Source organism: Anabrus simplex, chromosome 8 (assembly GCF_040414725.1).
Source record: "Anabrus simplex isolate iqAnaSimp1 chromosome 8, ASM4041472v1, whole genome shotgun sequence".
In the NCBI taxonomy this organism is placed as follows: Eukaryota; Metazoa; Arthropoda; class Insecta; order Orthoptera; family Tettigoniidae; genus Anabrus; species Anabrus simplex.
Window position 1 is genome coordinate 48,589,470 of NC_090272.1, and position 23,031 is coordinate 48,612,500.

At 37.9% G+C, this 23,031-nt stretch overlaps 1 protein-coding gene across 1 annotated transcript in view; it reads left to right on the plus strand.

Moving 5' to 3' along the window:
• The window catches only part of Khc-73 (Kinesin heavy chain 73), a 471,364-nt gene that overhangs the window by 324,231 nt on the left and 124,102 nt on the right, over nt 1-23,031 (plus strand). The window contains exons 17-20 of the mRNA XM_067153111.2: nt 3,039-3,164; nt 11,534-11,756; nt 15,736-15,850; nt 19,007-19,249. Of these exons, the coding sequence (XP_067009212.2) occupies nt 3,039-3,164; nt 11,534-11,756; nt 15,736-15,850; nt 19,007-19,249 (707 nt within the window). The remainder of the gene's footprint in view (nt 1-3,038; nt 3,165-11,533; nt 11,757-15,735; nt 15,851-19,006; nt 19,250-23,031) is intronic.

Genomic DNA, 23,031 nt, shown 5'->3' on the forward strand with positions numbered 1-23,031 from the left:
TAATTTGTAACAAATGTTGGAATAACAATTAGAATATTGAACTTCGGTAATCTTTACTTTGGAAATTATCACACATTTCATTATAGAAGTTTTCCACAAGTTCACGTTAAGTGACAAGAGAATTGCACTCTCAGCTGATAATACCAACACAAACTTTGGAAGAATCAACTCTTCAGGAAAGAATAATGTTTTCTCTAAAGTAAAATTCAGTCTAAATAGAAACATATTAGGTTTGGCCTATGTCATGCTTATTCTGCATAATAATATTGAGTACAAGCGACTCGTTACCAGCGGATACTGAAACTGTCGTGTGTAAGATATTTTTATATTTTCACTTATATACTACTGTCCATGTGGCAAGATTGCAATAATTTTGTGATTTTGAAGATGTTCAGTTCAAACAAATTCTTGGACTTTCAGAAAATAGGTAGTTTTAATTGGCACTGGTAGTTGAGGGGATCATTTCTATATTTCCTTGTTTGAAATTTTACTTCTGATCATTAGAATGATACCCGGTAATGTTGAACAAATTATTTGATGATAACACTTCTCTTCTTTGGCTTAAGTTTTTGCAGAGTCAGTTAAAAATGTACAACGTTTACATTTAGAAGATTGAAAGCAAAGCAGTGACAGCAGTTGAACTTCTCTCTGTGCTTCATAAATTTATTGACAGCATTTGAGATATGAAAATGGAACATTATCTACCTGGAGAAACTGAGTCGTTATTCCATACATTACAAGAAGAAGGCAATATTATGGATCTAGCATTTCACTGGCAATGTGACGGGTTCTATGGCGTGTATGTTACATTGAAAAGTGGGTCTCAAAAAATCCAGTTGATGATCTTATGTCTTTATTCTAGCTTTGTTTAACCTCAAAAGATATTATATAACCTGTAGCTAAATCATTATTGGCAGTTGTTGTAAATAATTATTATCCGCACACTTTACCTGGTGCATTTGTGTACGGGGGTGAGGAGTAAGGAGGGAGCTGTCCCGGTATCGATAGTGCTGCCTGGTGCTGCCAACTGAATGAAAATGAAATCTGAATTGAATAGAGAATATGATCGAGGGAGCTGTCCCGGTATCGATAGTGCTGCCTGGTGGTGCCAACTGAATGAAAATGAAATCTGAATTGAATAGAGAATATGATCGATCGATATGAAATTTCTAAACCGTTATCATCTTAAGCCAACAACGATGTCATGTACACATTATATAACATTATAAAACATTTCTCGATGCGAATCTTGTTCCTAACATGAAATCTATACTTTGGCTTTGTTGTGTAAACAACAACAGTACTAGTACGTAAAGTGTATGCCAGATGTCGCACAACGATGCTTAAGTGATTCATAGTTTGTGTTTCAAAGGTTGCCAGTACGAATCTCGAAGATCGCCGAGGTCGACCGATTCAGCACTAGGGTGTAAATGCATCAAGATAAAGTGTGCGGATAATATGTCATTCATATAGACAACGACCAATACCCTAGTATAAACTCATAGAAAAAGTAATAGAATCCAAGTGGTAGATATGGAATTCCATTTCCACTGTTAATCTGTTGATGGAAGATAAAGTGGGTACCAGTTTTCAAGAAATTTAATGTCGAAGGAATCAATGTTATAGCATTTTCATCTGTGTTAGAATTCCCCTTTATTCTTTCTGGAGACAATGCCTCTGTGGAACGTTGTTTTTTCAATTATAAACTTGTTATTGACAGAGGGAAGAAATAAACTGGACATTGACACATTCGAGGCATGTGTGACATTGAAGACTTATCTTTTAAATTCATTGTTTTTACAGTTTAACCAGGAGATACTTAAAGAAAAAAGAATACCTTAACAAATCTATGATTTGAGCACTGGCACAGCATGACAAAAATGGAGAAGGAACATCTTGATTTGAGTTATTTATTAATCATACATATTAGTTTCCTTTGTTAATTGCTTTGATTGAAATGTTATGGATTTTATTTTTCAATATTTACTACACTATAATACAAGGAAAATAACTGATGTATTTTCCTCCTTTAATTTTTGCATATTTTCAAGAGAAACGTGAAGTGTCTTGGATTTTCACTTTTTAGATGTAGCAGCCCCATCCACTTTTGATTATCTGGAAAATGTTTTCTGATGGGTTTCCCCACCCCTCTTAAGCTCTAAGCAAAAGCTGAGATGGTACGTAACATACAGTCCATCATCGTTTCCTTTCCAAATCTACTCCCAGTTAATTACGAATACTTGCACCAGTACAGATACGACAGCCAAATAGATTACCTACTATAAGAGAAACTTCACTCAGGACAGTCACTTTCAAGTGTCTGAGATTTTTTTGTATATCTTATGAAATGTAACTACTGCACAGAACATTAAGAAGATGTGATGTTTTCGTCGTTCCTGTCTTTCTTTATATGACTTGATTTGCACCTGTTCGTTTCTTTCCGTTACTGACCTGCTGGGTTCCTTTTCTCCTTTTGTGTTTTTGTGTTCTGATCTTTTACAACCTGTATTCATCTTTATATTTTTTATCTCTTGCGTTTTCCTATGTTTACCTGGCTTTCTTCTCATATTACACTTTCCTTATTTAGACTGAGGATCTGTCAAAGTGACGCCTTAATGACTGTTGAAGCCTACCCTCCTGGTGAAACCAGAAATGAGAGCTAGTCAGGGTCTAAAACGTAATGGATGTAGAGTAAGTGGGATTGATGAGGAGAGAGCCAATCTGTTTGAAGATGGCAATATCGGAGGGTATGGAGTTTGTCGTCGTACTTTTGTAGTTTTGTTCTGTTGCTCTCTCTTTCCACACTGACCTGTGTATATATTTATCTTCTCAATGTTCCTATCATTCTGTATACGACTTTGCTTCATAAAATTCCTTTTGTTAAATAGAGATCAATTTAGAAGTTTTTGTTTGTTTGTTACAACACAGCATCTTTACTCTTCAGAAAATAATAGTTTAGAGTTTTATTCTGTTCTCATATTAGATTTCCCTTTTGATGTTATTGAATAAATCTGTATATTTTTTGTCTTGTTTCCCAGGTGGAATTGCGTAGACTGAGTGGCAGTTTTCCTCAGGACCGTACTGGTGAAGCTGCATCAGAGAGCTCTGGAGACAGTGGGCGAGATGAAGAGGAAGTACCTACCAACAGCCAGATAGTTTGTCGCGTAAGTCATTTGGAAAACAGAGCACACACATATGTCGAATCACTAGTTGTTTTATCCAGTTACTTATCCTTTATCGGATGGGCGTGCGTGTGCGTGCGTCCCTTGGTGGAGGGAGTATTAGTAAGGTCCGAGCCCATGCCGGTCGAAGTTTTCTTTTCTAATGACAGTATGAACAAGACTGTCTTGCTTATACTCTCATAGAAATGAGAGATTTTGAAAGAACAACTTCGAATAAGGATTGGATTATTCCATACAAAATGGAGAATGTGATGATAGTATATGATTTATAAAACAATACAATTTATTAATAAGTCCAATTAATTGCATATTACACTACGTTATCTCTGAATTCGCACACACTGTACACAATATTGCATGTAAGAAAACCTTCGAAATGACATGAAAACCTCCCTGAGTCATTCGCTAGATATGGAGCAGTAGTATTGCTTGACGTGGCAATTTATGTTCTAAGGTCAGGCGAGGTCAGAACAGAAAACTAATGCGCTGACGCCATGACAGGAAACAGGCCATGCAGAGGTGAAGACTCCACAAGGAAGTAGCAAGTTAGTTTGTTCTTATCGCTTTATATCACATTACACTTCTCGAGGTGCAAAAACAACTTTCAAACGAATGAATGATTTCATAAAGAAGAAGGTGAAAACATGGACTTTTAAAAGGTACATTTGGTGTGGTACATTTTGAAACAAGGATACATGCAAAGTACTACACCACATTTCTCACAATGGAAGTTCGATCTTGGTGCCTTTCCCTTCTTCTCGGCGTACACTTTGAACCTGCGAGGTGATCCCTCCTGTGGTCAATGTTTAGAACTTTTCACTTCAAGGCGAGAGAGACCTGCAATGCTAGTAACCGGTCTGCCAAGATTAGTGAATGATAGTTCTGGGTTCATGTCTTGAGCAGCATGTATTAGATTTCTAAGAAGTAGCTCACGAAACTCCTTGTGAGACAGCTTTCCTTCACACAATGTGTGATTGATGAAGGCGTTCAGCGGGAAATATCGTAACTATTGGCCATACGATCACTCTTGTCACAATAACCCATATGTGCATTGCAGTTCTTGATTATTGCAGGCTTTGGTGCAATCCTATTGTCATCCATACCGTGGCCGGATGGTGGGGGGTTATGCATGTTAGTTACCAAATAAACTTCCCTCTTACCTTTCCAGCTCATTGTGTACAGGTTTCGCTTCACTTTGTTAATAATATCTCCCTTCTATCGCACGTCCAGACTGCTTTTAAGGAACTAATTCCTTTATTTGTATCAGGAAAAGCAGCTAACAAACTGCATATTTCCATAAGCCATAATTCACGGCATTGCACGTTACTGCGGCTCATATATTAGTAACAAAACGAGTAGATCATTTTCATAAGCCAGAATTCACGGCAAAATGCGAGATAAAGTATGTGGTTGATATATCGGCCACTCGTCCTTTTGTTTGGGTTTGGCTATGGTTGAAATTTTGACCGCTTGTCCTTTTCGAGGGATAATTCTCTGGTTGATATTTCGACCGCTTGACCGATAAAGGTTAATATCATATACCTACTTGCCGAACTGGGTCTCTTCTGAACTGATGCCACTTGGGTGTCTTGCTGTCAGTTTCAACATTCTGTTATCACTAGCAGATCATGCCAATGCAGTACAAAACAAAGTGAGGGTTTACATGCCCAGATAAAGATTTTTGTACAGCCTTTTTCACTTTACTCTTATTTCTGTGCAAATAAAATGCTGATTTCAATTAAAAGGTGTTCCAGCACCATGGTGTAGGGGGGTAGCATGCCTGCCTCTTACTCAGAGGCCCTACGTTTGGTTCCAGATTAGTCCAGGGATGTTAATTCTGGACTGGGAACAGGAATGAGATTCATTCAGTCTCGCAAGACAAACTGAGGTTCTCTCTGGCATGTGAGGCAGCTGACCTGGTCATGAATTGTATGTAACGAACTTTATTTTTAACATACATATTGTCGTAATACTCAAGTGAGAATTGAGAAGAGTCGACCTTTTCCAACACCAGAATATTGTTGTATCTTTTTAAAAGAGATACTGTTTTTAACTAATCTAAATTAAAAGTACATATTTCATTCCTTGTTGGAGAAATCTTCAGCGTGTAGAAAATACAAAGTTATTCCAAAATATGTGGCAAATAACAAACAAACAAACAAACAAACAAACAAACAAACAAACAAACAAACAAACAAACAAACAAACAAACAAACACTCTAAAAAATTTAAAAATTAATGGAACACTGAGTATTTGTAACACTGTTGTCTACTTTTTAATGTACAATTGCTGTACATTACATCTTGTGGTGATGGTATTTCAAATAGTAAAATATATTATAGTGACATTTAAAATTCGATGAGTTAAAATTTCTTTATGGAAACTGACTAATTTGTACTTTCTTATTGTGAGGTAATAGTTGTTATCCTAGCAACAGAAACTCCTCTCAGTATTGTACACATGATAATTAGATTTTATACTTTGATATGTCCGAAAACAACTTAAAATCTTCGTAGTATTGATTTGGTTGCTGTACAGATGTAAAATTCACCAGTTAAGCTTTAAGATTTTGTTTCAAAATATTTCTGAATAATAATAATAATAATAATAATAATAATAATAATAATAATAATAATAATAATAATAATAATAATAATAATAATAATAATAATAATAATAATAATAATAAAAAAAAAAAAAGAGTCCAGTACTCACTTCCCTACCAGTCCCTTTAGAATGGTAATCATGTCTTACACTGGTGTGTTGCTGACAACTGACTTGAGTGTTGTGGGCAGCTGTTGAGGAGTAGACATAATAGAGGTGGGAGGGTTAAGGCTATGGTGGGAGTGATATGTGGGAGTGGAGTTTTTGTCATCATTAATTGTTTTATTATGTTTGTTTTTCTGAGAAATATTTTGGAGATTTCCTTTTTTTTTAAAGATAATATAATTTCTGGTATTAAAAAAGGCAGACTCTTCTCAATTTTGATTTCTGGTCATGAATGTCAAGCAATACGGCTGAGGATTTGTGTCGCTGTCTGGCTGGGCAGCTGTGTTCTTGGTGAACGAAGGCCTAAAATGGGCTGTTGTGTGGCAGCAGATATTCTAAAAGTATTACAAATAATTTAAAACCCTTCAGCTTACTGTACCATCATCATCATCATCATCATCCATTTCCCTTGTCCAGCTCTCACCGGGTTGGGATGTTTATGGCAACTTCCTGTCTTCCTCTATTGGAACACCATTGTTTCTCCTTAACTATGTTCCATTCCAGGTTTCTTCTAGTTAGTATGCTATTCTTGACCGTTTTCAGCCACATTAATCTTGGTCTCCCTCTTGTCCTCCCTCTTTCTGTCTGGGTCTCAGTGATCTGCTTCGGCATCCTTCTCTTTTCCATCCTTTTAACGTGTCCAGACCATGTAAGTTGATCCCTCTCCATTCTGCTGTGAGAGCTTTTGCTCTCTGAGCTTGTTCCTGACTTTCTCAATCCTTACTGTGTCCATCACTGACCTGTATTTTATTCTCCTATCCTTTTGTCAGAGTCCAGGTCTCCGTTTCATATGTCAGTGAGACTGGACAATGGTACATCTTATACATCACATCATTGGTACTTCCTTCCTCCATACCAGGTTTCTCACACTCTGCTCTTTTGAATCCTTTTACTAATCTCCAAGTCCAGCACTGCATCCTGCATCACTTCACTTCCCAAGTACTTGAAGCTCTCCACAGTTTCAAGGTTTTGTCCCTTTATTTTTATAATTCCTTTCCATTTCTCCCCTAATCAACACCATTGTCTTGCTGTTTTCCAAGCTGATTTTCGATCCATAATTTTCAATAATCTCAGTTAACATGTTGAGTTACTCTTGTACTGCCTCTCTGTTTGCTCCCCTCGCCACAATATCATCTGCAAACAGCATCACCTTCAGCTTGCTGACCTCATATTTTAATTTTGTCTCGTACACAATTTCATGTATAATCATAATGAATAACAGTGATGGCAGCGCACTTCCTTGTCATAGTCTAGTTTCATTCCAAAACCACTCTGCCCTCCCCACATGTGTCTAGACACTGCTCTACAGTTTTTGTACAATGCTTACACATATTCTATCATTTGTTTTCCAAATCCTTTCTGTTGCATTACATTCCATACTTTTGCTCTGGGAACACTTAACATAAGCCTTTTCTAAATCAAGGAATGTCAGCTTGCTGTATATGAACCCAAAAAGAGAAAATAAATAAACTTACTACACAGCACAGAAGTTCAATGCATTTTCTGTCAAAGTTTTCAATTTTTGAATTATTGAAAATATTTAGAATATGTCTGTGTCCATAGGAAATTGACTCAAATTTGGAAGTACTAGGCCCTACTATTTAAAAAAAAAATATATGTAGGATTGGATTTAACATAGATTTCTGAGAATTGTGAAAACTAAATCTACATTCTAGCCCCAATTTTTTTTTAATGCTTGAGGAAGAGCAGTATTTCTATTGCGCACATATTCTTCTTCTTGTTCTTCTTCTTCAATTCTTCTTCTTTTCCTACTACTTTACCCACACCCGGGGGGTCGCGGGTGAGAACTGCGTCGCGCATGGTGATTTAGCCCTGTTTTACGACCGGATGCCCTTCCTGACGCCAACCCTATATGGAAGGATGTACGGTAATCACTAGTGCATGTTTCTGTGATGGTTGGTACTGTGGTATGTTGTCTGAATATGAAGAGAAGAGTGTTAGGATGGACACAAACACCCAATCCGAGAGCCAGAAGAATTAATCAGAAGTGATTAAAATCCCCGACCCGGCCGGGAATCAAACCCGGGACCCTCTGAACCAATGAGTCTGACTTCTATGCAGCAATCATTTCTATGAAACGTTCCATCCATTTTCTCTGTATTCGCAACACTGCTGTCACATTCACAATATAACTGAAGGATCAGCTTAATGGTTGTTACTCCATCATCATCATCATCATCATCATCATCATCATCATTTTCCAACAACTCCAGTTTCCCGGGCGTGGTGTACAAGCTCTTGCCATCTCTTCCTGTCTGCTTATATCTTCTGTTCCAGGACAACTTCCCATTTGAGACCTCTCTCCTCCATATTAGATTTCACTGTGTCTATCCAGAATTTCCTTGGCCTTCACTTTGGTCTTTTTCCTAGTCGAAGTATTTTCTGCTTCCTTATTACTCTGATAATAAGGACCTCAGTGCCAGGTACTTTCCTGTTTACTTCATTCCTGATTTTGTCCTCTCAATTAGTTTGATTTGTAGTTCTAATGAATCTCATTTTTGTTGCCTGAATTCTACTGTAGTCATTGTTTAGTAGAGTTCATGTCTCTAAACCATATTCGAGAATCTGTACAAAGTAGGTGTGGTACAGGTTTTTTTGTTTTTGGTGGTATGTTGCAGTCCTAGAGTAGATTTCTGACTTGATTGTACAAGTTTGATGCTTTCTGTGTCCCGAGTATTTCTTGCTTGACAATATTGTTTTTAGAGATTGTACTTCCGAGGTACTTGAAGCGCAAACCTGATTCTAGTTTGCTGCTTGTTGTTTTAAGGGGCCTAACATCGAAGATCATCGGCCCAAGATTCTAGTTTTGTTCCTTCCAAAAAGAGGTTTGAGGTTGTTCTTTTCTTGTTGATGGTCATTTCTACAGTTTTTTTGTTTTGCTTGTCTTGATCTTAAATTTATCGAACATATTGTTCCACTCAGTTGGTTTTTTCTGTACTTTAGCTTCTTTTCCTCCTCATAACAGCACATCATCAGCAAATACCAGGGCATTTGCTCTGCTGTTCATTTTTTTGATAGACTTTATGATCTTGTCCATTACTGCTATGAACAACGAGTAGTGACAGGGCACTTCCCTGTTGGACACCTCTTTGTCTCAAACCATTTTGATTGTCCATTGCCTGTCTGTACACAGCTGTAGCAATTCTGGTATAGCATCTTCAATTTGTCAGTCAGTCAGGTATTTTGGTCTTGCTTGCAGTTCCAGATCTTGTTCTGACCGAGCTAGATAGCTGCAGTCGCTTAAGTGCTGCCAGTATCCAGTATTCGGGAGATAGTAGGTTCGAACCTCACTGTTCGCAGCCCTGAGGATAGTTTTCCGTGGTTTCCCATTTTTACACCAGGCAAATGCTGGGGCTGTACCTTAATTAAGGCCACAGCTGCTTCCTTCCCACTCCTAGCCCTTTCCTGTCCCATTGTCGCCATAAGACCTATCTGTGTCGGTGCGACGTAAAGCAACTAGTGATCTTGTTCTGAGGGACACTGTCGTAGGTCTTTTGAATGTCTGAATATATATATATATATATAAAATGGATAAGTCTGACCTGACACTTTACCCTTTTGATGCCAGGCTGTAATGTAGTGGTTGCGCTAAGAATTTTAATGAATTTTAATGAAAATGCACACACTAAGGAAAAACATTCTCCTACTTACATTTTTGGAGGTAAATCCCTGTTCTTTTTTTTTTTTTACAGCACACAGGTGAATAGAGAACACACGAATGTCAATATAATTGCAGTAGAGTATCATTTTCTTAATTTAAAAATGTTTGAATTTTTTATTATTTTTTTGAAAAATTTAAATTTCAAATTTGACCTAATTTTTATGTATATAGTGTATTTTCATCACATGTGTGATGCCTTTGTGAGAATATTCACTTAACACTCCGTTACACACGTAATAATTACACGCGTGGCGGGGATTCCCTCATCATGCACAAATAAGTGAATAAATTGTGTCTCTTTTGTTCTATTGAAGGAGAAAGGGCCTGAAAATCTTCCTCACAGTACTATTGTTTACTTAAAGTTATTTAATTTTTGTCATGACCTGAATTAAAATAAACAAGTTGGGGAAGTAATATTTCCTTGCTCATATTCCTGATTTTTTAATACGTCCTAACACGCATAGGTGGAGATTCCCCGTAGTGTTCATTTTATAACATCTTTGTATTTTTCTATTTTTTTAATGTATAATAAGCACTACAGTAAAATTCACATCAATAAAGAAGAAGTACAATAGTAACAGTAGTAAAAAATAGTAAAAGTAGAAAAAGTAAAATACACAAAGTGAAAAGTACTAAGCTAGCAAGTCCCTGATGCATTATTCTTCCTTTTCAAAATCCATCATATGCTCTAAAGCATACCATTCCTAAAAAGGAATATAAAAAGAACAATGAGTAATAGGTGAAGGTATAACAAGAGCAACACCAACAAAAGTCAAGAATATAACTTAAAATAGTCACACGGTCACACGCATAGGCGGGAACTCGGCGCCCAGGAGAAGAACAACAAACGTCTACTCATGTACATGCTTCGGCAGTGACTAACAATGACTCCACTCTGCGCGGACGATGTCCAGGAGAACAACCCTTCACGCTTCTCAATAAAATTCAAAATTCACCAAAACGTTTAAACAGCAGGGAACCCCTACCCTGCATTAACGGAGTGTTAATTTTGAACAAAAACTAAAGTTTTATATAATTCTTGACAGTAGTTTTTGAGAATGATGAATTTTTACAAAATTATGCACATGCAGGTTAAATACACAATGACATTCGGTATTAAGTGGATTATCTGTGTCACCTGTAACTTCCTCCCAATCCCTGTTCAAACTATCAACAGAATCTGATGAAACATTTGTCAGTTTGCATTCACTATCAGAGCTACTTGGAATTATTCCTACCTGCGTCGGATGTACATCCGTCACATGGCACTGCCTACGCAGCGGACTGTTGTCAGAAGGTGCAAAGTCGTCGCTGTCATTGGGTGATAAATCACTCTCTAATGAATCACTAAATGTTAAAACATTGCATATTTCATCCTCTTTCATATACTTAGCCATCTTTACACTGTTGGAGGTAAACAGACAAACCTATATACAAGTGAGATAACAAGCAAGTGACACAAAGCAGCAGAGTGCAGGGCTACCACACGTTAAACTTGCAATGTGTTGAAAGAAAGCTTTTGTAAAACTTCACTGATATCGATATCGCACGTTATCGATATTTCTAGAGAGTAAAAGCTTCAATCTTTCTGTTGGTATTACTTATGCTGCCATCATGCAGCAGGGAATGAAGATACTGGCGAAAGAAAAACATGGCTGATAGATCGGCCCCTGGCATTTTAGCAGCAGCTTGCATGGCTGATAGATCAGCCACCTGGCACTATAAGAGTTTAAATCCAATAAAATCACATCTGATGACTTCTGATATGCACTGACTCATATAAAATAAGGTAAAGTGAAAATGACTCAAAAGAGGGCTTGTTCAAAATTTCAGCTTTTGTAGTGGATTTCTAATTCTGTAGTGGACTTCAAATATCATATGTAAACTTTCTCCTCACAGGTAACTATTAAACAAGCATCTGGACTTCCTCTGTCCCTGTCCAACTTCGTATTTTGTCAGTATACATTTTGGAACCATCCTGAATGTATAGTGGTGCCACCTGTGGTTGATCCTGAGTTTCCGGTTGCCTGTACGACTGGTCGTGACTCCATGACCTTCAAGTTCAATCACATGAAGGACTTCCAAGTGCCTATTACAGAAGAGTTTGTGGAACACTGCTCTGGTTTGTGTCACTTATTATTGTTACATAATTTTATCAATGTGTAGTAAGCAGTAGTAACTTCCTGAAGCCTATGTTGAGGGTTACCTTTCAATAATTATTTGTTAATTATTGTATAGAAAGTTGGTGTCACAAGCCATCTTAAATACTGATAAAGTGAGACCTCGTTAAGACGTTTCTGCAGGTCACAAGGAAAAAGAACGTGTTAAGCGAGAAAATGTAATAATGAATTTACCAATAAAAACTATCGAGCAGGGATATGGAAATACTAGATATGATTTTTTCTGACATGAGGACATTTTACATCGTGAATCCGCAGTTACAGTGAAAACTATAGGCCTAAAAAACACGAGAGAACAAAATGAAAACCTTTTCCGCTGGCGATTATAAAATAACAGGTACTGGTACACAGAAAGGTATGAAAAACACAAGACAACAAATATGAAAACATGTGCACAGGAGCCAACAAAAATATCATAGTATTATTGCAGATCACACTCTTTCTAAAACAAATGTTCGTAGTAGCCTTTTATTTTGGAGCAGTGGGTTATTAAACATTATTTTCTGGTCACACTCTTTGACGATGAATTGGAGGTTACACTCGACTTATGTGCAACTGCGAGGAATGACTTTGGCCGCCGTTTTGAATCGAACAAAACTTGACCAACTTGAGTGATCGAGTCGAAACTCAAAGGTGTGTGTTTCAACATTCGCGACATCTACGCACTTATGCCAGTCCACTTTCCGACAGATTTTAATTTTGTCTTCACTTTTAAGGAATTTTATAACATTTTCCGTATCCATAACCAGGCTAACACAAGACAAATATGCACCACAGTAGTCAATTTTACATGGTTATGTTCCTAATCCAGATATAACCTACTATGACAAATATTAGCTACACTTCAGTGTACCAATCAACACAAAATACATTTCTACCTTCTGAATAGAATGAAAAATACAAGCGCAAACAGGCTCACTCTGCTATTCAGCAATCTTGCTGCTAACCAGCAAGCAAAACTCAACATTCCTGAAGCGAACAGTTTGCTGCCCGAAAGTGCAACTTATCCTTTGAAGTTCAGGAAAGCCTTTTCCTGTAATCACGCATTTGTAGCGACGGCTCTTACCCAAGCTGGAAATCACTTTTCTTCCAGAAGGGCTGATAAATACAGTATCTAACATTTTCAAGTCTAGGAAAAATGTAATAGTACTAAGCAGTAATACAGTACAAGATGTTAACACATTAGTTAAGCAGCATTAAAAATCGTTGAGACATGTTTCGCCTCTTCTGTGGGGTATCATCACTCGTATCAAATACCTCAAAATTCTACCAGACGTCTGGTTGGAAGTTATAAAAATATGTTACCTGAGTGAATACATTAAAAAACATTTACAAGATCTTATAATTAATAAAATATCAAAATTAATTTTAAAAAATGTTACACTAGTGAACACATCGGTGAATTTTCACTCAAAACAAGGCCGTCCTTTGTACAGTATTGACAATAATGGTAGTTAAAGTCTTATTTGGTGCTAAGTTCAAAGACAGTTTAAAATGTATGTACAAATGTTGAGAATGAATGCAGAATACATATAATTGCAATTTACTGTACGTGTATTTTACATTGTAAAATAATGTGGAAAAAACATTCCAAATTTGTATTAATTTCCTTGGGGGGGAAAAAAAAATTTTTTTTTACTCCGGACCTTAATATTACAGTCCTGGTGCAGTCTAATCAGAAATGGCTTCAAGATGTGAAATTTTGTATGTGATTTATGATCAGCTCATGTAAAAATGTTGCATTACGTCGTAATTCAACTTGGATGGTTATGTTGACTAATTATATTTTAGACTCAAACAAAATAGTTCGTCGAAGTATGAGCATGTAAACAACAGTTGACATTTGATTCAAAATGAACCATGTTGAAAACAGTAAAAATAATGACTTGAATGAGGGCAGTTGAAATGTCATTAAATATTCCCAATTGACTAGTGTTTTTAAGTTTCTCCGTGTGTTTATGTTGTTGAAGTATGGGGTTTCAGTTTTATTGGTTGAATGGGCGACAGTCAAAACGTTGTCCAATGTAATTAATGTTGAGCTGTCTTACGTATGTGAAAATCTTAAGTGTTGTTGGGCTGTTACCTTATTGCTAAGAGGTTTTTGAAGCACTGTGTTTGGATATTCTTGATCACTGCCCCTGAGGTCCTGCTGTACATCATTGGATATTCTTGATCACTGCATGTAAGGTCCTGCTGTACATCATTGAATATTCTTGATCACTGCCCCTAATGTCCCACAAATCATTGGATATTCTTGATCACTGCATGTAAGGTCCTGCTGTACATCATTGGATATTCTTGATCACTGCATGTAAGGTCCTGCTGTACATCATTGGATATTCTTGATCACTGTATGTAAGGTCCTGCTGTACATCATTGGATATTCTCTATCACTGCCCCTAACGTCCCACACATCATTGGATATTCTCGATCACTCCCCCTAATGTCCCACACATCATTGGATATTCTTGATCACTGCCCCTAAGGTCCTGCACATCATTGAATATTTTTGATCATTGCCCCTGAGGTACTGAATTTAAAAAATCTGAAATGTAATAATGTTAATATTCTTCACTTTACGTCCCACTAACTTCTTTTATGGTTTGCGGAGACACTGAGGTGCCAGAATTTAGTCCCACAGGAGTTCTTTTACGTGCCAGTAAATCTACCGACATGAGGCTGACTTATTTTAGCACCTTCAAATACCACCGGACTGAGCCAGGATCGAACCTGCCAAGTTGGGGTCAGAAGGCCAGCGCCTCAACCGTCTGAGCCAAATTTTGTACAGACCTTCACGTCTGTACACAACTATGTTAGGTGAAGCAGTGAGGTGAAGCGGCAATCACCTGACTGGCATGTGTGGAAATTTGTAAACATTCAAAACAATTCATGGAAATAAACGAATTCACGGAAGACATATCATCAGTTTCATTATTCAGTGGAAGCTCCAAGTTAACTGTGAATGGTGGCGATGCTGGCCTATATAGTGGATCTGTAGCAGGTATTAAAACTTCTTGAGCATTGCAGTCCATAGGAATTCTTCAAATTCACTGTTGCCGTCACTTTCCTCTTCAACGGGAATATGGTAAATTCATCACTGAAGTTATCATTGAGCAACACCTCCAGTATTTCATCAGTTTCCAAGCCCCCCTTGTGGACCATAGCTTCTTGTCTGTTACACAGCACACTTGTCAACACCCACAAAATCCGCTTAGGAACACGATAAGGCATCCCAAGTGCTCCACCTCGACCTTTGTTCAAATAACAAATCTCAGACACATGGTCTGCATGTATGTAGGGTGAAATACTTTATTATCTGCCATCTGTAGATTATAAGCATAAATATTGTCAGTTCCCATGAAAGCTAATCCGATTTAGGTTGGATACGGGCTCTCATAAGCAGTATCTGCTATGTGACTTCAGTAGGATACAGGAGTGAATGTATTAAAGTGGGAGCATGGTAGACAAGCATCTATAAAATGGGGAAAAGCACAAAAGAAATAGGAAAATCAATTTTTGGTCTGCTTTACCCTTTTCTAGCAACTAATCAAGAAGCTTTAAACTAAACAAGGTAGTGCATCCGTGAGTTTTGAACAGTGTGAAAGACAAGAATGTCCTAATGCCAGTGTTGTACATTATATCCTCTGTCTTTCTGTATGAATAATACATGCTTGTTTGAAGGAAGGTATGCTGCCCTTCTTTGTACCTTTGTACATTCTTCTTTATGTGCCCATATTATTTCATGAATTCTTTTGAATTATTATGCCTGCAAATAGAGGCTTATTATGATGCTGAGTTTCCACAGAGCCTTGGAGACCGAATTTCGACAGGCATAACACTCTTTCATGAAGTTGTACATAATGTTGTAGATATATGTTGAATGATTGTCTTAGGTAATAGATATTGTGCTCTCCATTTCAGAGGGAGCATTATCCATTGAGGTGTGGGGACACCGCAGTGCTGGTTTCTCACGCTCAAAGGAAGGTTGGGAAGTTGAACAGCAACAATTGGCCAAGGCTCGTTCCTTAGCTGACAGGTTAGTATAAAATTTGCTGTACTGAGAATACAAAAATAATTTCATATTTTACTGAAACTACTTAAAATTGATGGAGTTGGTAAAATAGAAAACTATAGTGAAATACCAAGGCAAAACTGCAAAGGTACTGTAACATTTGTTTTTCTTGTGTTGTTCTTTTATTGAAATGGAATGGATTGGGTTCTTTATTTTTATTATACCTCCCTCGGGTATATTCTTCCCCTGGAGGAAAGCGGTAGGTTACCTGCTCATGGCTATATCTGTTCACAAGACTGCCACATGTGCCCATTGCGTAGCACCTATCTAGAACAGAGCAAACCTGAAGCTGATATGAAGAAACAGTCTGATTCTGTGACAGATGTTTATTATATGCTACTTACGGCAGGTACTGTAAATATAATTTTATACAGTACCCGGTCACAAAAGTATAATTTTAGTACAAAGAAGAGCATACTTGTCATCCAAGGAAGGAATGAAAGAAGCCTAAATTTGTCTTCAGACCTTCGTTATGACAGCATTTCAGAATTATGACATTTTTTCCCAGTCGTCACAGATCAGAAAGGTGATCGTCTGTCATTCATGATCTACATTTGGTTTTCATTACTTTCATTGTTGAAAATGATTGTTCACAGCATGGCTGGGTATCTCAGGCAGTAGAGAGCTGGCCTTGTTAATTCAAGTTGGTGGGTTTGATCCTGGCCCAGTCCGATGGTATTTGAAGGTGCTCAGATACATCAGCCTTGTTTTGGTAGATTTACTGCTACATTAAAGAACTCCTGTGGGACAGAATTCCAGCACTTCATAAAGGTGGGATGTAAAGCGAATATCATTCTTCTTCTTCTTCTTTTTCTTCTTCTTGACTGTTCACAATCTCATCCTTGGTTTTGACAATATGAAAGTGACCGAGGAATGAGCGATGCTAGGAATACCATTCCTTATGCAGCCAGTCCCTGGTATGAATGGTGTGAAAATATCGCTCATGGGGTTGGTTGGTGCATGCATTTCAGTGGGCTTGGCAGACTGATATGTAATAGCAACTTCTGGCTCAGTGAGGAAAGCAACAGGAAACTACCTTACTCTTCATTTCCCTAGTATGCCTCTGCAATGACATATAGACTATCTATGACAGCTGTTGGTGGACCTGTGGAGGATCAAAGCAGCCTTTGGGCTGAATACCCAACGTACATAGAGGTAGATAGTTTTGAGGGAGACATTGTGATATGCCACTATCGGAACCTATACTGGGTGTCTCAAACATTTTGAGTCAAATTGAAACAGGTGATAGTGGGTCCCCAACCGATTAAATCGAGATTGGGAGCCAATGGTCAGAAATGCATATTTATTGTGTTGCAGACATACACAGCGTACACCGCATAACAGCAACGTAACTCATAGTAATTGTTCAAAGCGATGACCGCCAGTCTCAGCGCATGTATTGCAACGGCGCAATCAGTTCTATCACACTCTCTCAAAGATCCCAGACATTGCCCAAGATCACCTAATAGGACCTTACTTGCTGTCTCCCCGTTTGACTTGTCCACGTTACCTGGTGTTCCTGCACAATGTGCTGCCACAGTTCCTGGAGGCTGTACCCCTTGTTGTCCACGAAAGGATGTGGTTTCAACACGACGGTGCACCAGCCCACTTCGATGTTAATGTCCGCGAGCACCTGAACAATACATACCCTCATCATTGGATTGGAAGGGGAGGTCCTGTCCCATGGCCAGTGTGATCGCTGGACCTCACACCTCTGGACTTTTTTCTCTGGGTTTACATCAAGTTGTTGGCATATGAAACCCCCGTAGAAACGGATGAAGACCTGCTTGCTTGGGTCCAAGCTGCCTATCTCCTGGTACAACAGACGCCAGGGGCCTTTGATAGTATAATATTTACAGTTTAATATTCTGTACTAGTGTGCAAAATATAAAAGTAAACAGAACATTTTAAACACTCGTTGCAATCAAGTAAGAAAATAACTACCAACTTTCTTTGGAAACTTAAAACGACATCAAAAACACAACAACATTTGATTTGTATGTCCGAATGTAATTTAAGAACAGCAGTCGGCAGCTGAACTTTGCTATTACAGAAGTTCAGTTTGATGTATCCACAAAGTCGCACACAAAATGCTGTCAGTTGGTACACTTATTTATTTAGAACTTATTTTCACATTACACGTTAAACATGCACATAACCTATTAACTGCTGTTACAACAAAACACCATATCAAAAAACCACCATTTTTAACAAATGCCTATCACGAAACACGTGCCACATGGAGATTGCAACCTTAAAACTATTGACTGCTTACAAGCATGTCGTCCACAACACGAGGTCATAAGTACAATTCCTGTTAAACCATAACTCCAACTTAGCAATAACTCGTGTCCACCATCAAGACTACCTTCTTATATATGTGCCTGGCCAGGGTTCTAGAAAGAGTTGCCATAACAGACCTTCTCGTGAATTCTAGAGTACGTAAAGCCCAGATATAATGTAAAGAATATTCTTCATAGTTCTCATCTACCTAGTGCCATTCTGGATGTTACAGTGTGTTCACAGTACTGTAGTGGATTACAAATCATATATACAGGTAATAAAGCAGACCCAGCCAACAACTGGAAACTGCAGATGATGATGATGACATACAGGTAATAATAAATTATATACTATTAATTACAGGTTCTTGCATTAACTAAACTTATATATATGTACAGCACATGTTTCATGACATAACCTCACAAAAATTCCAATCGTATCGTCTATAACTTACATATGACGTTAATAATAATACTAATACTAAATGGATGTAAACACTTCATAGCCATACATTACAAGCAATAATAATAATAATAATAATAATAATAATAATAATAATAATAATAATAATAATAATAATAATAATAATAATAATAATAATAATATAATTTGAGCTCAATACTTGCATTATTTACCCATGGGTGAGAGAATATTGTTTTCAAGTTATATCAGTTTATCACACTTGCATCAAGTTGGTTTTGTTGTGTGTTAGAGGTAAGTAATGGGTCTATAGGGAACATAATGATTTTTACATAAGGCAAAGTAATTCAGAGGCTCAAATTTATTTGAAATAAAACCAGCCTCCAGATCACGTTTAAAAAGAATTCTTGTCTGCAGGTGGAGTGAACTTACTCGGAAGATCCAGCTTTGGGTGGAGATCCAGGAATTAAACGATCAGGGGGAATACGCAGCGGTAGAGGTGGCCCCCAAACCCGACCTGCTGACTGGTGGCATCTACCAGCTGCGACAGGGTCAACAGCGGCGGATACAGGTGCGAGTGAAGCCTGTCCAGAATTCTGGAACTCTGCCCATCATCTGCCAATCCATTATCAGCATTGCAGTCGGGAGTGTCTCAGTTAGGTGAGAATCCTGCTGCTTGTTACTGCGAGTCCTCCTTAAGGAGATCAAAAGTAATGTGCAGAATTGTTGGATTAACCTTTTTAGTGCCAGCTGAAATTGTATATTTCTGTGCTAAAAGTTATTTAGTTAAGTTTGCAGAGAATTAGATAAACATTTATAATTTCTTAGTCAGTTAGTTGGTTCTTTTTGTAGCAGCTGTGAAATATTCCATTTTCTTTTTATAATATTCCAAGCATCTAAATAAAATTAGTGTCAAGTAAAGAGAACGCTTTATTTTGGAATTTTGTTTTGAGAAATTAATTATCTGTTTGGCAATCTTAAAATGGCACTATATGGAATATTTCAGAACTATACTGTAATAGAAAAGAGATTCGGACAGAAATGTAGCATTCCACTTGTCTTACTGGAAATAAATTAGCTATGTACCATCATTTTATGACACAAAAAAACCCTATCTATGATAAAAGACAACTTATGTGCTACAAGAATTGACAGAAACAGTTGCATTTGTTGCGTGCGGAACATTTGATACAAATATTTTCCCTCTTTATACAGATAATGTACTGATGCAACCCATATTGACCTATGCAGCTGAAACCTGGACAATCACAAGTAGGGAGGAGAGTAGGATTCAGGCCAGTGAAATGAAATACCTATCAAGTATGATAGGAAGGACAAGGAAAGATAGATTGAGAAACAAAAATGTGAGAAAGGAGGTCAGAATGGAAAACCTAAATGAGAGTTGATAGGAGTAAACTGAGATGGTTTGAACATGTAAAGAGGATGGAGGAGGAAAGAACACTAAAACAAATAATGGAAGGAAAAGAGAGCAAGAGGGAGACCTAGGAGAAGGTGGATTGATTCACTAAAGAGGAGTGAAAGGAGAGAGGAAGGTGGAGAAGTGCCATAAATGGTCCGTGGATAAGGGGAAAGGAGGAGGAGGATGATGATTTTTTCTCTTTACATCAAATTGTACTCTTTTCCTGTTCCTTGAGCCAGCATTAAAGGTAGATCATGCCATGCTGTAACTGTAACTCCCTCCAAAGAAAATACATTATTTTAAAGCAAACTACCTAAGTGGGCAAATTAGTAAGGTCAAGGGTTCTGCTATTGAAAAGAACATGGTAATAGATTCATATAGTGAATACAGAAAGAACGATGTCAAGTTAAACAAAGTGGTGAATATATCAATACTGACACTTGTCTCATTATTTCTGAGCAGTGATATAATCAACATTGGCACTCAAGGAGTTAAGGAGATCAAGTGGAATTGTTTTAAAGCGTGTGTGAAAGCAGTTAAAAACTTCATTAATGAGATAAAGTATTAGTGACACTTAATGATAGCAGACAATCAGAGTCCTCTGTGATTGTTTACATTTTGTTATGCAGTGAAACCTCGATTCTCCGTTTTTCGAGGGACCATGAAAATAAAACGTACAACACGGGAAAACGGAAAATCCGGGAATGAATGAAAACCATCAACAATTTGGCTAAACATCACAAAAATTGAATATGTATAATTATAATCTTACAAAAACTCCTAAACCAAACCAAACTACAGCCCCAGTGGGACTTTGCCTGCCAAGCGACAGCTGCTCAGCCCGAAGGCCTGCAGATTACGAGGTGCGCATGGTCAGTGCGATGAATCCTCTCGGCAAATATTCCTGGCTCTGTAGATCGGGGTCGCCATCTCACCATTAGATAGCTCCACAATTAAAGGTATTCACGTAGGCTGAGTGGACCTGGAACCAGACTTATATCCAGGTAAAATTGCCTGACCTGGTCGCAATCGAACCCGGGCCCTCTGGATGAGAGGCGGGCATGTTAGACCGCGAAACCGCATTAATTACCGGTACGCGAGTTCAAAATCTCAGTACTTTATATTCAATTTTACAGGGGAATCTTCGTCAGTTTCCCGTGAAAACTTCTTTCAGTTCAGCAACTTTGATTAGGCTAGCCAAACTTCGAAAAATCTAATAACGCCAAGCCAAACGACAATCGACCACAAGTAGTTTTTAATTCTCTCATCTAATAAAATAAAGCACATTAGATACAAAAGCACCCAAAATGATGGCGAAATCCGTTCATTTCTTAATCTTTCATTGTAATTTGGTCTCCGGTATACTGTTCGTAGTCAGTTTCTGGAAATCTCGTACTACGCAAATTAGGCCTACATCGACTTTTAAAGGTTATGTTGTACTCGAAAACATGGTTTCGAATGTAAGTATTGATTCTTAAAAGTTCTCGAATGCATTATATTCAATTCTGCGCGTCACAAATCCAATCAAATTGGAAACATAAAAGAAATGTAAAAACTTCAGAAATTACGGTTATTCGTGACCTTGAGGTCATCTGGAAAGCGCGCTCGCTGCACATGTCAGTACGAGTTTGAAATGATACCAACCATTTAAAATGTAACGTGCGCAAATAAAACGACTGCAGTTTTTGGTATTTTAATACGAAAACGTAACTTCCCAGTCTTACATCAGGACCTAAACAGTAATAGGCAATCCCAAGACCTCCCATTGCTTTTTTTTTTTTTTTTTTTTTTAATGTGGGGTGCAACATCTGTTTTGGTCTCGCTAACATATCATGTACGATAATATCAAAAGGTACTGAATTTGTGTTAAGGAGGAGCAGTTTTGATTCGTGCCTGAAAGCCCAGTTACTCTGCAGTGCCCTGAGCAAAGTGCCGAAAACCTCTTCGGCAGTATGATCGAAAAAAATGTAAAAATATAAACATCTAACCCTGGACATAATATGGACGTTTTATAAGTGTGAACATATGACGAAACTCGTTCCGTCTTCAAGCAGAGCTGTCGAAATGCGCCGTGTCTCCTTGCAATTGTTGTGGGCACCCTCTGCTTTATGATTTTCCGAGATTCTCTAAACAATACCACCCGAATGCGATGCTAAGATGGTCTCTTATGCAAGTTCACCGCCGATCGCTTTTCTAGTACCGGTACAGTACTTGCTTTAATTATCGCAGTGACAGGGCGTTAACGCCAAGATCCATAAATATGCCATAGCCGTCCTTTCGTGAGATACAGTTATTAAAAAACGATTGATCGAGGATTTAGCATTGATGGGACTGGAATTTCTGGACGGTTGATCCGGGAAAGCGTTTCTTCGAGGAACGGATAATGCGAGACTTTTACAACGTGATTTAATTACGATGCTCGCGGGACCACATAATTTGAACGCATATTCCGGGAAAACGTATTTTCGGGGAACGGATAATCGAGGTTCCACTGTAGTAGCTTTTTGTTTGTTCGGCCAGGGTTCAGTTCCCATGTCTGCCACTAATTTAAGTCTGTTTTGAAGAGTTGGAATGGGATGCACATGCACACAGTTAGTCTTTGCCAGCAAGAGGTGAGAGTTATCTCATTGACTTAGTTATTTTCCTTCTGTTCCCAAGAAAGTGGGTCTGATCCTAGTTGAAGTTGGTAGCATTTGAGGGTGTTGAAAGGTGACAACTCTGCATTGTTGTTGTTCTTCAATTGTGAAGGGCCCTGAATCTTTCAAAGCAGCACCGTTTGAGGCTCCAGTCTTTTTTGGCATGGTGTAGTAGTAAAGGAACTGATCTGCCCTATCTATGCCTTTCATGCAGGTATTTATTGTATGCAAGCCATTCATCAATAGAATATCATATTCACTATCACTCGGTGCATTTGAGAACCGGTCAACACATACTTCATCACAAATACCGGTATCCATTAAAACTGCATGCGCCATGCCATGCTGACAGCTGCACTGAAGTTCCAAGGAATATCTTTACATTT